The 14,245-nt window shown below is 38.7% G+C and overlaps 1 protein-coding gene across 3 annotated transcripts in view; it reads right to left on the bottom strand.

The window, feature by feature from the left end:
- fbn1 (fibrillin 1) overlaps positions 1 to 14,245 on the bottom strand; it is a 68,618-nt gene that overhangs the window by 18,183 nt on the left and 36,190 nt on the right. For 2 of the 3 annotated variants that reach the window (XM_041981986.1, XM_041981977.1), the window contains 14 exons: positions 13,591 to 13,716; positions 8,560 to 8,682; positions 8,004 to 8,126; positions 7,791 to 7,916; positions 6,160 to 6,282; positions 5,872 to 5,994; positions 5,606 to 5,773; positions 4,160 to 4,228; positions 3,945 to 4,070; positions 1,789 to 1,911; positions 1,530 to 1,688; positions 1,376 to 1,447; positions 1,164 to 1,289; positions 919 to 1,041 (listed from right to left, as the gene is read on the bottom strand). In XM_041981986.1, the coding sequence (XP_041837920.1) occupies positions 919 to 1,041; positions 1,164 to 1,289; positions 1,376 to 1,447; positions 1,530 to 1,688; positions 1,789 to 1,911; positions 3,945 to 4,070; positions 4,160 to 4,228; positions 5,606 to 5,773; positions 5,872 to 5,994; positions 6,160 to 6,282; positions 7,791 to 7,916; positions 8,004 to 8,126; positions 8,560 to 8,682; positions 13,591 to 13,716 (1,710 nt within the window). The remainder of the gene's footprint in view (positions 1 to 918; positions 1,042 to 1,163; positions 1,290 to 1,375; positions 1,448 to 1,529; positions 1,689 to 1,788; positions 1,912 to 3,944; positions 4,071 to 4,159; positions 4,229 to 5,605; positions 5,774 to 5,871; positions 5,995 to 6,159; positions 6,283 to 7,790; positions 7,917 to 8,003; positions 8,127 to 8,559; positions 8,683 to 13,590; positions 13,717 to 14,245) is intronic. The other variant, XM_041981992.1, reaches the window with a different exon arrangement.

Genomic DNA, 14,245 nt, shown 5'->3' with positions numbered 1-14,245 from the left:
GTTATTTATATAGAAGTCACACAGGTGCCATTTTGGGGCATAAAAAACTCAAAGCTGGCTCTCTGCCTGAACTAAGTTGAAGTTTAACATGCAAATCCTCATGTTATACTGTGATAATTCTGAAGTCATTTTTAAGATGATTAAAATACCAAAGTTTTGCATTATGTAAGCAAGTCAACAAATGAAATAATTCCAACCCTCATTTCCACCTTCTTACAAATGACACAAGCTAGAAAAGTAATTGATTCATTTGAAAATGTAAATAAATAAATAAATAAAAGTTTAATTTAACTTTAGATTTAGTTTGTTTTTTGTTTTTTGCTTCAAAAGGACAGGAAATTGGCCAGCATGACAGCCAAAGATCATTATTATTCAGTTTATCTCCTGCATGTCACTGTTGCAGGTCATTCTGATCTCTAGCCACCATTTCAGTTCCTCACTGGAGTCCATCTGTTCTTAAGACTTGCACAAAAAGCAGGAAGCAAAACAGGATGTTGATTTAACATTTGCTTATAGGCTGGGACTCCAGACTGACAGCAGCATGTTTCAGATACGAGGCAGCACATGTTTAATAGCTCAACACATGCTTCACATTCTCTCCTCCTTAATAACAAGCCCACCATGAAAAATCTCTTCCCTAGCTGTCACTGTGCTGCGTCTGGTGCTTTATCTTTGGAATATCACTGGCAGGAATGTACAGCTCAAAGAATGTACATAACTGAGCAAAACTACATAATCCTGGTGGAAGACCACCATATCTATTTGGCTGCTTATTCAAAATCTTTTCTCACATCTGTTCAATATAAAGTCCACTAAGGTAATTATAAGAGCTGATTAATTACCTGTAGGCTGAATGGAGACTTACAACTAATGTTTCACCTTCTTGAATTTAAGACCTAATCACCCACACAACCTTACCAAGACATTGTCCAGTGGAGGTGAAGCGATATCCAGGTTTACAGTCGCAGCGGTAACTTCCAGGCATGTTCAGACAGTCTGCATTCTGCTGGCACACCGGTCCATTCTGACACTCGTCAATATCTGCCAACAACATTGGGCAGAATCACACACTGATTACAGAAACGCACACAGTTAAAATGAATTTACTAACTTAGCTTAAAAACACAAAAGGGATTCACAGCTTATATAATTGCGGGCCTTACCTTCACAAATCAGCAGTTTGTCATTGTAAATGAAGCCAATTGGGCACTCGCACCTGAAGCTGCCAATCATGTTGATGCACAATCCATTCTCACACACTCCTGGGATTTCCCTGCACTCATCAATATCTATCACACAATAAAGAGACAAAGGGACAACATGAGAAAAATTCTCTACATTCCATCACATAAACTTTGGAAGAGGAAAATCTTACCAATAACCCGTCCTGTGGTGATGTCGATATAATATCCTGGTCTTTCACTGCCGCACAGGATTGCAAACTCATCTAAATGTACATAGAATATAAATTTACTCATTTTTAGTTCCTTATACATCCTACACTAGTAAATGCATGTGTGAGATCTAACCTGTGCTAGGAACAGGACACTGTTCACAAGGTTTATTCCATGCACGACCAATGTTGTAGGAACAGCAACACATCTTTTTGGTCATGTTGAAGGTTAGCTCCCCATCACATGTCCGATTGTCTGAGTAAAAGTTCCGGTAGCAGTAGCTTTTCCTCATATCTGTGTGCATTTATGCAAATTAACAAGTCAAGAAAACAAATGCACAACAGCAACATGCTGATGCTTAATACAATCATTAAAGTGTAAAATGGAAACTCACCCATGCAGTTGTTCCCTCCATTAACCGGCATGTAGTCAGTGGGACAGATACATGTGTAGCTCCCGATGGTGTTGTAGCACTGACCTGGGCCACAGATTCCTGGTTGTTCACACTCATTAATATCTGCATACAGGGAGAAAAAAGAGCCAGTCTTACAATACAGATCTACATGTATTTGGCCCCTTTTCTTCAGCATCATTGTTTTTGTCTTTATAATGGCTAAATTTGACTGTTGTGTAAAATTTTTTATCTCTGTCACATTTGCCTGCACTGTTGACCAACACCGGTCCTATTATATATGCTACGTTAGTAGCTAAGTGTACAATAAGCCAAAAATTAATCTTACTGTATGCATGACTTTAAAAACTGCAATAGGTCACAAAACAGAATTTTCATTCAGTTTGTTTTCCATTAATCTTTTTTTTTTAGATATATTCCCTTATTAGGGTTCCAAACAACAATGATGATGATAATAATTATGATTGCTGTATGCTTGTGAAGAAGCAGTGAACTAAGAAACACAAGATTTCATAAACTGGTCCCAAACTGCTCCCCTATGCAGGCCCCCAAACCCAAAGGAACTACATTACTAATTTACCACTTTAAGAATGATATTTACATTTTTGTTATTATCTGCATCTTCTTTTTATTAATCTTCTGCTTTTTCTTAAACATATTTATTCACTGTCTTGAAAATGATTTGTAACATCACATTCGAAACTCTGCAATCAAATACTGCAAAACTGATAACAGCAATATCCAGACTTTTTTCCCTTTGTTTTTAGAGAAATCACTGTACATCATACAAGGTATGCAAGCTGTGGTCAATCCAGAAGTCTATTGCTCTTTGTAAAAAACGTAACAAAACCATGCAAGATTTTTTTCAAAAGCAGCCATATAATAATATATATAACATATAATAATAATAATAATAATAATAATAATAATAATAATAATAAGCTGCACGGTGGTGTGGTGGTTAGCACCGCAGCCTCACAGCAAGAAGGTCGCTGGTTCGAATCTCGGCTGGGGGGGGTTCGAACCTGGGGGTGGTGGCCTTTCTGTGTGGAGTTTGCATGTTCTCCCCGTGTATGCGTGGGTTCTCTCCGGGTTCTCCGGCTTTCTCCCACCATCCAAAGACATGCATGTTAGGTTGATTGGACACTCTAAAAATTCTCCCTAGGAGTGAGTGTGTGTGTGAATGGTTGTTTGTCTCTATCTGTGTCGGCCCTGCGACAGACTGGTGACCTGTCCAGGGTGTACCCTGCCTCTCACCTGTTAAAATGCTGGGATAGGCTCCAGCTCACCCGCGACCCGAAATGGAATAAGCGGTCAAGATAATGGATGGATGGATGGATGGATAATAATAATAATAATAATAATAATAAAAATTAAAATAATAATAATAATAATAATAATAATTTAAATGGTGAAAATTTGTCTTTTCATTGTTGCCTGTTTGACTTTTCCTTGAAATCATTTTTCTAAGCACATTACCGCAAATTAACAGTGCTTGTTCCTTCCAGTCAAACTAACAGATTAACAGCTGATTATTTGGGACTTGAGTGGTTGAGCTATCCTGGACCTCACAAAGCCGACATCCTCTTTTGTTCTTCTGGCCAACAAACACATGGCAATTAAACAGACAGCAAGTTGTTCAAACCTCAGCCTCCGTCTCTCTGGTCCTGGTTTTGTTTTCAGTACGCCCATTGTATTTATCTTTTTCCTGGCTATCTTTCATTCCTGCATTTTCCTCTCAATCTATCATCTCTGGCCTGCCTGCTTGGGACTCAGTGTACTTCCCTGAGGAGAAAGCTGACCACATCATAGCCTTACTCCTCTGGACATAGTTAGGCTCTCAGCTGCTTCATCATCCTGACTGAGCTTCGCTGGGTTAGCAACAGACGGGAATGAGAGCAGACACATATTTAGATTGAATGAGCTGCAGTGGGACTACATCATCCAATATTTCTTTGTCTTTTTTGCTCTCAGTGCTTTTTCCTTCCTCTCCATGTGTCGCACAATGAAGGCCTCAATGGATGGACTCAATTTCCTTCCCACGGAAACACCCCAGGGCAAGAGATCGAGAGGGATGGGTCACCTATGTGCAAATGTGCCTGTGGTGCTGTGCAGAAACATATGGATGTGTTTCATACCTTCACAGACTCTGGTGTCTAGGTTGAGGGCAAAACCTTTCGGACATTCACACTGGAAACTCCCAAAGGTGTTGATACACTGTCCTCCCTGGCACAAGCCTGGCAGCTCTTGACACTCGTTAATGTCTAGCAAGGAAAAAAAAAAAGGAAAAATACTCAGTGGCATGTGGGTGTGTGTCTAAGTGTGTACAGATGGTAGCGTGCCTCAGCCTGACCTTCCAAGATGACAGTTACAGGGTTTGGTCTGAAGCCTTCTCCTCCAGGACACAACGTTTTGTACTCAGCTGTAACACAAACCACAATAAACAACAATGACAAAAACATGCAAAACAGAGCAGAGTTTGCTCTGTTACAGGAATTGTCAGGAAGAGTTGGCTGATACTGAAGACGATGAATTAAGTCACATGTTTAATTGATTAAAATGCCTGCACAAAAGATGTGTTTTTCTGATCAGGTGTTTCTGATTTGAGAGTTATTTCCAGAGCTCAGCTTACCGGACATGACCTCAGCTACTCAGAATAACTAAATGAAAAAAAGGAAAATTTTGTTCTCATCACTGAAGGAAGATTTCTCATGAACACAGCGAGTCATTGCCCGTAATGTTTTCAACCATTTGCTGGGAATTTTCTAGGTTGTTTGTTACCAGCTACATTAGTTAGAGTGAACACGACATGAAAAGGAAGCATGTGAGTCTGTTTGCTGGCAGAACAGCTAACTCCCACTTTATGAGGCCAGATTCACTTCTACACTGCTGTTACTGTTTGATGACGTGATTGGGAAAAAAACTTAATCCACTTCAAAGGAATTAAGGGTGAGATGATTTACTCTGATCCATAATATAAACAACTACCAGAGGGGTTGTTCCCCTTCAAATAGTTTGCCACTTAGTGACATTCAAAACTCATTTTTCACTCATTTTCATGCAACATTTATTGAGGAAAAAGAAATCAAGCTCAAGGCAAGAAAACACTACACAAAAGTAGAAGCAATTTCCTTGGAATATTATGTATTTCTATTATCTGCTGCCATATCACTCAAATCAACAATACAGTTCAAATTAAGTGGACTTTTCATGTAAGTGAAATAGTAAAACCTCTTCCAATGTTTTCCACTATTCTTTTCACTTATATGAACACCGGAGAAATATCTGGAGAATTACGTATGGATTTTCTGCCAGAAATTTACTCCCTAAGCTGGAAATAATCTACAGTGTCCTGGGTAGACTAGAGATCACTGGACATGGGCAATGATACAAAATCTGTATATATCTTCTGTTTTAATTTAACCTTTATTTATACAGGCAACCTCACTGAGGCATTCTCAAGAGAGACCTGTTTCAAACAAACATGCAATAAAACAAATTGCTTATAGACTGCAGTACATAAAACAATTAGGCCCACGCACCTGAGAGAAAGCAGAATAAATATTAGGATGTTTTTTTCCATTGTCTTTAAAAAATAAAAATGTAACCTAGGCCATTAAGGAAGTGGACCTTAAAACTGAACCTTGGGAAACTTATTTTGTTTGTTGCAGAGTGCTTACAAGCACAGCGACAGCTAAACAGCCATTTCACTAAAGGTAACCAACCATTCAGCTGAACTGAAACAAAAACTAAACATTAATCGAGCATGCATAGTTCACGTGACAGATTAGTGACTCACTTGAGTTGACAGGGGGGCAGAATTCACATGGTTGTCCCCAGCCTATGCCCAAAGAGCAGCAACAGGAGGCCTTGGAAACCCCAACTCCAATCTCATTGGAGCAGACCAAATTTTCTGATGCGTCTCCCCGTGGACGAACATTCAGGTAGCAGCTTCCAGAGCGAATGTCTATATTCACACATACAGGTGTAACATTAGCTGTGGAAATAGTTCTGCGCTAAGCTAACAACAAACATTATCTGTTAGAAGAGCTCGTTGGGTCTCACCTACACAGCCCACCCGAGTGGGGTTGAGTTCAAAGTCTGGCGGGCAGTTACAGTGGTAGTTTCCAGGAATATTAACACACATCCCATTAATACAGATGGTCGGGTCTGCACATTCATTGATATCTGAGAAAAAAAAGAAATATTTACAGGACATAGTTTATATTTTTTAAATTGTATTATCAATAAATCACTATCTGTAACAACACCAAGGATAGGTGTGTGATTTCACTTCTTTTAGGCTTAAACAATTGGACAAGGCAGCTGAATTGTTTTATTGACTTGTGTTACCTGTGCAGTTTCCTTTACTTCTGTCTAGTTCATAACCAGGGTTACAATCACATCTAAAATTTCCTGGAATATTATGGCAACGTCCGTTCACACAGATGTCTGAAAAAGTGCATTCGTCGATATCTGTGAGAGAGACAGAGAGAGAAAGAAAAGAGCTCAGCTGTGAGGGATTAGTGGATCATTGGATGATGGTGGAAAACTGGCAGCCAGCGACAGGAAGTGAAAGCAGCTCATCTCTGTCACAGGATGACAGTTCTGGGACACACAAAAAAAAGACAGATTGCTGTAGTCACACATACACTGTTAGAGCTGTTCAGTCCTGCCTGTGCTGAGGCAGAGATGACCCCACAGGTAAATTAGGGTTGACCCAATGGCACAATCAGATCAGTCTATTCAAGAATTCAGCAGTGCCTATCACTGTAAGCATGTATCATAATTGTCCACAACAAATCATAAATAAAACGGTGAAATCATCCATCTTACCTAATCATAACATCTTACTTAAAACTTACCAGAGCTGCAAAATGCCCTCAATGTAGGCATTCAGCCCACAGCAAACGCAGAACACATCGAAACTCATACACAACTGATGCATTGTGTGGTTTACTCATCTTAAAATCCTTGTATAGTTATATAAATACATAGACTTTATAATGTAAGAGTTTTTTTTTATGTTACAGTTTAAAGTTAATGAGACTGAACTTCGCCTCCAATTTTTGATATGCTAACTATGTAGCTGTAAAAACCTAAATTACAACATGCAGTACAGCTGTAAGGAAATCTTTTTATTTGCTGTGTTTCTAAAGTCATTCATTTGGGATTTTCCAATAAAACCTAATCTGTCTGTTTGACATCAAGGTTTATTTGTTGTTTTCATGATGGTGACTATGTAGGTTAAACATCCGAGAATAAATCTGAAATGTGTATACAGCTTGCAGTTCGCAAGCAATAATGTAAAAGGATTTAAATCAGTTTCTAGACCAGTGTATGCTAGAATTTTATGACTTATACCGGATGCCAGGAATTAGCCTGAAATTCAAACAAAATAACTCACCCTGTGCAGGGTCTGTAGAACATTGCATTATTTTGTTTGTGTAGAAAGGTCTCAAGCTAAATAATGATATGTTTAAATAACAGAAAACTGCATTAACATCTACCACCAGATATACTTTGATTTGTCACAACTAACAAATCACTAAAAACTGTGAGAAAACAAGCATTTGGTGACAGCCTTCATGTCTCACGGTGTTGGCGTCACAGGTTGTGATGAAGAACTTGTCAGTGATCAACATGATTATTTCTAAGTAGGAAATGTGATGCTGAAACACCAAACCAACAGCCTAATTTGAAAAGGAAACAAGGCAAGATGGATTACTATTGTCACTTGACCAAAACTGTTCACACAACTGAAACCACTTTGATACTGAACACATTGTACACTTCCTGCAAACAGAAATACTATCTCATGACTTCTTTTTGAAGGCGACATCTGTTTGAATCCGTTGTTTCTCCAAACAGGAAAACAAACAGCCATTCACAAGTGCAAACACCAGACCTTTTTAAACAAAATTTAGGATGTAGGCAGATTCAGAGGTCTGGAGCTGGGACAGGCGTATTTAGCAGCACCTTACCCTCACAGGCCTTGCCGTCGAGCGTAGTGATGAAGCCCATGTGACACTCACAGCGGAAGCCTCCGGGCAAATTCAGACAATGGCCGTTGTCACACAGGTTGCGGTTCTCTGCACACTCATCACTGTCTATAGTTAATGATCACACACAGTTTATGAACACAAAATGCATCAAAGTATCTTTCTGAAGATGAAAGGTGGGTTTGTTTGTGAAACCTGAGCAGTAGAATCCATCTCCAGAGAATCCATCCTTACACACACAACGATATGAGCCCATTGTGTTGAGACAATCGGCGTTGTTGCTGCACATGTGTGTCCCATTTGAGCACTCATCCAGGTCTGAAACACAGCCAAAATCAGAATATAATTACATCTGCAGAAGTTTATTCATTTCAGCTGAAAACATAAAATTTTAAATCTAAGCACTAAAGAATGTGACATTTATTTGTAAACATATGAATAATTTACTAAATGAGGTGGGAAATATCACAGAAACAGTGATAAAAATCCATGTAAATGCATTTTAGCCATGAATTTATTAACAAAGTAATTTACAGAACCACACATACAGCTTTGGAGGACTCTGGCACAAATAAATGCAATAGGTAACTGTTTACTAGAGTATAAATGCATAGATACAGCTGTTTTTAGAAACAGTAACATCTGTTAATAGAATTACATTATTTTTACCATATTAAAATTCATTTGAGCCCTATGTTTGAAAAAAAAAAACACTGGGGACATGTCCAAATATCAATCTGCTCCAATTTACCTGTGCATTTGATGCCGTTGCCAACCCATCCTGGTGCACAGCTGCATTTGAAGCTTCCTGCTGTGTTGGTGCAGGTCGCATGTCTGTCACAGTTATGGGCTCCAATCTCACACTCATTGATATCTGAGAAAGAAGAAACAAACAAAAGGCCAATATAAAGAAAAACAGATACAGCTCTGATGGTTGGATGATTTGGGTCTGCTTTCTCATTCAAGCGGGGTTCTTGGCACTGTGGAGTGAGTTGATGCTTGGTTTGAATTGTATAAAGCTAGCAGCAGGAGACAGACGACAGAACTAAGTCTTTCTGGCTCACTGCTTTTATCCTTGGAGAGCTTTATTTCAGAGTGTAAGACACTGAGGCATTCCCCTGGTCTCTGATACTAACAACCAAGCTATGAGGGTTTAATGGTCTGGATATTCATTGTCCAAGTATGCCCAGAAAGCCACAAAAAGAAAGAAAAAAAAAAACAAAAACATATGGGATAACAATACACTAAATTTAAGTCCTTACTCTGTATGAAATGGTATTACTGAGATTACTTAGGGGTCGATTTTCTCTACTCTTAAAGACTGTAAGATAGCTTTTGGTAATTTAAAGACTATCTTTTAATGCTCGTGTTTGTTTTTTTCTTCACCCAAGATGTTATGTTGGAATTTGTAATCTTTCCAAAACATCATTTCTACAAAAATGTGTTTTGACAAGTTGCCATCTCCATAAGTAAACATCCCTTCAGAGCAATACTGTAAGAGCAGTTTCTAAACTCTGCCAGTGGAACAATTGTTCTATTTAAATATGCTAACTTGCTGCACATGTCCCTGGATCCTAATAAATGATGGCCAAAAAATAATGTGAACAATTACTATTGGCTACTAATAAATTCTGTCCTTCTCATGAAGCTGTTTACATCCTGTGGGGTAGAGCTAATAAAGATCGCTACACAGCAGCTGGTGGTGATAAGATACCCTGAATGTGCAAGTCTGGCTCCTCACATGATCGACTAAATGGGGACAGTGGAAAAACTCAATGTAGGCTTACAACACAACAATGATGACTTCTAATCTGAGCCAAAACAAACTTGTGAAACACTGACCAACACAGTACCTGGCTTTATGCCTGAGAAGTGAGTGTTAGAACTTTGATAGCATGGCTGTGTGAGTGTGTGTGGCGTGTCTCTGCACATCAAAAGGGAAGCCTGTCTATGAGCTTGATCAAGATGTTAGGAATTGTCAGCCAATGAGACACACTCCTCTCCGTGTCTGTCTTTGTGAGGCTAGTAATTCAAAGCACTGTGAATTAGAGATTATAGCACTGCTGGTTTACGGTCTTCCTGAGGAGAGGGTACGGTATATTTACACTACATTTGATGATGGGGTTAATATGAGACCTAGGAGCAAACGCATCTCCATGGATTACAGACGGAATTACTGATCTTTTCCCCCCTGGCCTTTGATGATAGCAAGAGCACAATAAACATACACAAGAAAAAAAGCAAATTGCAAACAAGGAGCTGTTGCATGCGAGGAGTGTGTTAGCAGTTGAAGCTGGAGTCAAACATAATCTTTGATTAAATTAGGACAATATTTGACAGATGAAATAAACTCATCAAAAGAGATAGCAGAGAATTACACATCTGCCTACCTACTTGTCCAGCTGTCTTCAAGTTTGTGCGCCTGCCTGATTGTCTTATGTATCTGTCTGCCTGCCAGTCTTAAATGAAGTTTATACATTTAACCATACAAACATGTGAATGCCATACTCTACAAATGCAATGAGTAGAATATACAAAATTACTACCCAGCTGAACCACATGAAACTTAATAGAGAGGAGGATTAAAGACAAAAAAAAAAGAATCTGTTAAATTTTGGTGATCATCTGGAGCACTTTCATTACAACTGCATTGGTCTAGGCCAACACATTCTCCACACATCCCTCTAGTTTCCTTTTAAGGTCTATCATCCTCCACATGTGTCTCTTACAAAGCAGAATTATGAGTTCATTTCTAAGGATATAAGTCTATGAACAAATATGCACTGTCTAAAGGCTTCTGGTATTAAAATGTTTTGCAAACAGAGCTTTTCTAGTTTCTTACTGCAGTCTGTTGCATTTAAGCTTATTAATTAGTCTTGTTCGAGGCAGTCAAGTGAGAAGAACTCAATGACAGAACACAATGGCTGAAATTCTATTTTTAGTATATCTGCTACTTTCTAAGACAAGTTTTCTTTTTATTTGCTATTGTTAACCTGTATGTATCCATCTAAAGTCTTGTTCAGATGTCTGTTATTAGGTCACACCCTAAAATATTGGCTAAAATCATTAGACAATAGTAAATTTGTTTCCAGAAATATTAAGCTAGCATTAGCCACTAATAATAGCAGGCTTAGCAGGATGGGTTAACGCTAAATATTAGCTCAAGTAGTGAGATTAAGTAACCAAAGTAGAGCCATTAAGTAACCAAACTCACTCTGTAAAGTCAATTACAATTTTAAGTAAACTTCATTAGCAAGCACAATGTAGTTAACAAGAGGAAGGGGATGAAGGAATGGCTGCAGCCCTTCAGGCATCGAATCTTCCAATTTCATGGTGACATGCACTGAGCCCACTGCTGAATGATGTGTCAGCCCTATGCTAAAAAATAAAGAAGACAAGCATTATCTCCAGCCTTGTTGCACTCTCAGATGCGGAGACACAAGGGATTAAAACAAGGTTTTGTCAGAAAAATACACACATTTCTTTTTTTTTGCTCTCTGTATCTGGACAGATGCTTCCTGTCTACTGACTGCACAAGTACTCACAATAGTGTACGACGGTCAAAGTTCAACCTATTTGAAACTTTGGACTGAAAGGCACATTATTCGCTTACATTTGCTGCCATTGTACCACAAGAGTCTACTACATGAAAACCACTGGTTTGCCATCTCAGGGACAACATGCGAGACCAACCAGATCTTTTTATATATCATATTCACACCGTCAACATGTTAATATTAAACAACACCCTAAAGTGCCTTAGTTTTTATATTTCTTACACATACTTCACTAATTGATTTAACCTTGTATATTTTAATTCCAATTAATACTTTGTTATAATAATAACATATCATTATTCTTATCATATTTTATATTTATTGATCATCTAGAGAAAAAAGATCCTTTACAACAAATATTCAGAGCTTTCAAGTCAAGTCAAAATAGCCATTGTTAGAGGTAAAACAATGTTGCTTAGTGGAAATACAAACACTGAGATGTTTCTTGGACATATTCATTGTCATTGCTTATAGTCTGTGCATTAAAATGCAGTACAAACAGCAACTAAAGGGACTTAGTTAAGCCACAATATTCATCAAAAGCCTAAACTGACTGAGACAATGTTGTATCACCTCCTAATTTATTTCACTTTTAGCAGGAAGAGACTAGAAGAGAATGATTTATTGTTTTTAAAGTTATAAAGTCCAGCTTTAAAATTGTGTGCGCTGTCATTTAACCTGTCATTTTTAAACCTGGAAAGACTGAATAAACATCCTCAAAACAAATCTCTGATGACTTTATAGTCTCAATTGCTAGTTTCAACTCTCCCATTTTACAGGCTGAAATTCATTTTGTGACATCATGTTCTCATTTAGAGTACAACATTCAATAAGAGTAAAATTCAGAGGCTTTCATGTTATTAAAAAGCCGTTATTCCCAATGGGGATGGGCCATTTCTATAATTCTCTTCTCACATGGGCATGATGGCTGAAATGCTTAGCAGATGACCACTTCTTTGGTGATGTAGAACATCAGCTACACAACAAGGACACATTTACATGGTTTACAATGTGATTTTATCCCGAGGCCCTACCAGGCTTTTAAAGCAATACATCCCCACCCAAACCTAACTTTACAAGACACATGCAAAGACACAAAAATTGCTGAAATGTGTGCTTAATACTGGGGAACATAAAGAGAAACAAATCTTGTGGGAGCCTCATCAACAGCTGGATCAGATCTGGGCTTTCAGCACCACTCAATTAACACTCAGAGAAATTCAAGATTTTATCCACACATACCAACACGGTGACACAAGGAAATTATTTTTTTTTTTAGTTTTTTGTCTGAGTACATTGGAGAGAAATCTGTTCCAAAAAGAGTAGCAGGGATTGTTCACTTGTCTATTAGAAGCCATCCTGCATGGCTGAGAGAAATTAGTCTTGATTTCCTGGTCTGGAGCTGAAATTCCAAACGAGTGATTCAGAACCGGCTGCTCGGCACCAGCTTTCTCAATACAAGGAAAATACTTTATGGACATTTTAATGAGATAAAAAGCCGGAGTGCTTGAGTGTGTGCCCTGTGTGCGTGAGCAGTCATGTTTGCAAGTGAGACATGGCCAGTGTATCAAACTTCAGACGAACCTGTTTATTTGCACCTGAAGTAAGACGTGCTGCTGCTGTCTGACTCATTTTCAAGACAAGGCCAGATGAAAATCACTGACCATACTTACAAGTAGACCTTAATTACAAACTAAGTAGCATTATAAATCAGACTTAATTCCCGCTAGATGACAAGAGAGTCCAAACTAGCACAAGACTCTAGCAGCCAGTTGGACCTTGTATTTATGTGTTCTGGAGTCGTTACAGGTGATTACGTGCTGCAGAACTCTTCCAACCATCACGTAATGTTTAAATGGGCTTAATAAAAGAGCAACACAGGAATAAACAAAGGTGCAATGTGATGCGTACATCTGATGGAAGATAGTGATCTCACTGCTCCTGCTGCTGTTATGGATGGCATGTGTGTATGGGTTAATGTGTGTGTGTGTTTGTATGTTTCCTATCAAGCCAGACAAGAGCTGTTGAACGTATGTCAGTGACGTGAGGGCTCCCTTTGATTAGCCAGACATTCTCCCTGAATCCTCTCATTTCTCACCATCCTTTGTTGATTTTCGTTCATTCATGCTGTTTAACAAAACAGTGCACACACACAAATGCACGTAATCAGCAGCAGACCACTACTGACTCAACACAATCACTTCACCATGTGTTTGTTCACTCACCTGTGCAGCCTGTGGTTCCCTTACGTACAGAGTATCCCAAGTCACAGTGACAGATGAAGGATCCCTTTGTGTTCTCACAGTTCCCGCTCAGACAGATGTTAGGGTTCAGCTCACACTCATCCACATCTAGACAGAGAGCGAAACCCACGGATCAAGATGTTAGCTTGCTAAATAAAACCACAATAAAGGAAAGGTTTATGACAATTATTAAAAGCCGTTGTTGATTCCGCCTGCCAAACTGGTTTTGATAAGCTGTGACATATTAACGTGAGTCAGAAAAAATTTACATCTTGAACTCTATTGAGGCTATAAAACGTGTTTACTTTGAATAAATACAGCAATAATAGGAGTTTGTGTTTGTGTAGACCCTTTAGGCTTCCTCGCACAGAGGATGACAAGCTTTTGTTTTCTCTCTCAGTGGAACCAGACGTCTAAATGTCACACATTCCTTCCTGCTCAGCCAAGCTAACACAATGTTCACTTATCATATAAATCAACAACAACACTACTCCCTTCTCTCTCAGGCACAGACTCATAGATCTGAGTCATTAGCTCTTATATTCTCATGACTCACATCTTGGAAAAACTTTAGAGCGAACATTACGTTGTTTCAGTAAATCGTAAGGAATTTGAACCTCCTATTTCTAATAAGTGC

The sequence above is a fragment of the Melanotaenia boesemani genome, chromosome 1 (genome assembly GCF_017639745.1).
Source record: "Melanotaenia boesemani isolate fMelBoe1 chromosome 1, fMelBoe1.pri, whole genome shotgun sequence".
NCBI classification, from domain to species: domain Eukaryota; kingdom Metazoa; phylum Chordata; class Actinopteri; order Atheriniformes; family Melanotaeniidae; genus Melanotaenia; species Melanotaenia boesemani.
This window is presented reverse-complemented; position numbering and strand designations above follow the sequence as displayed.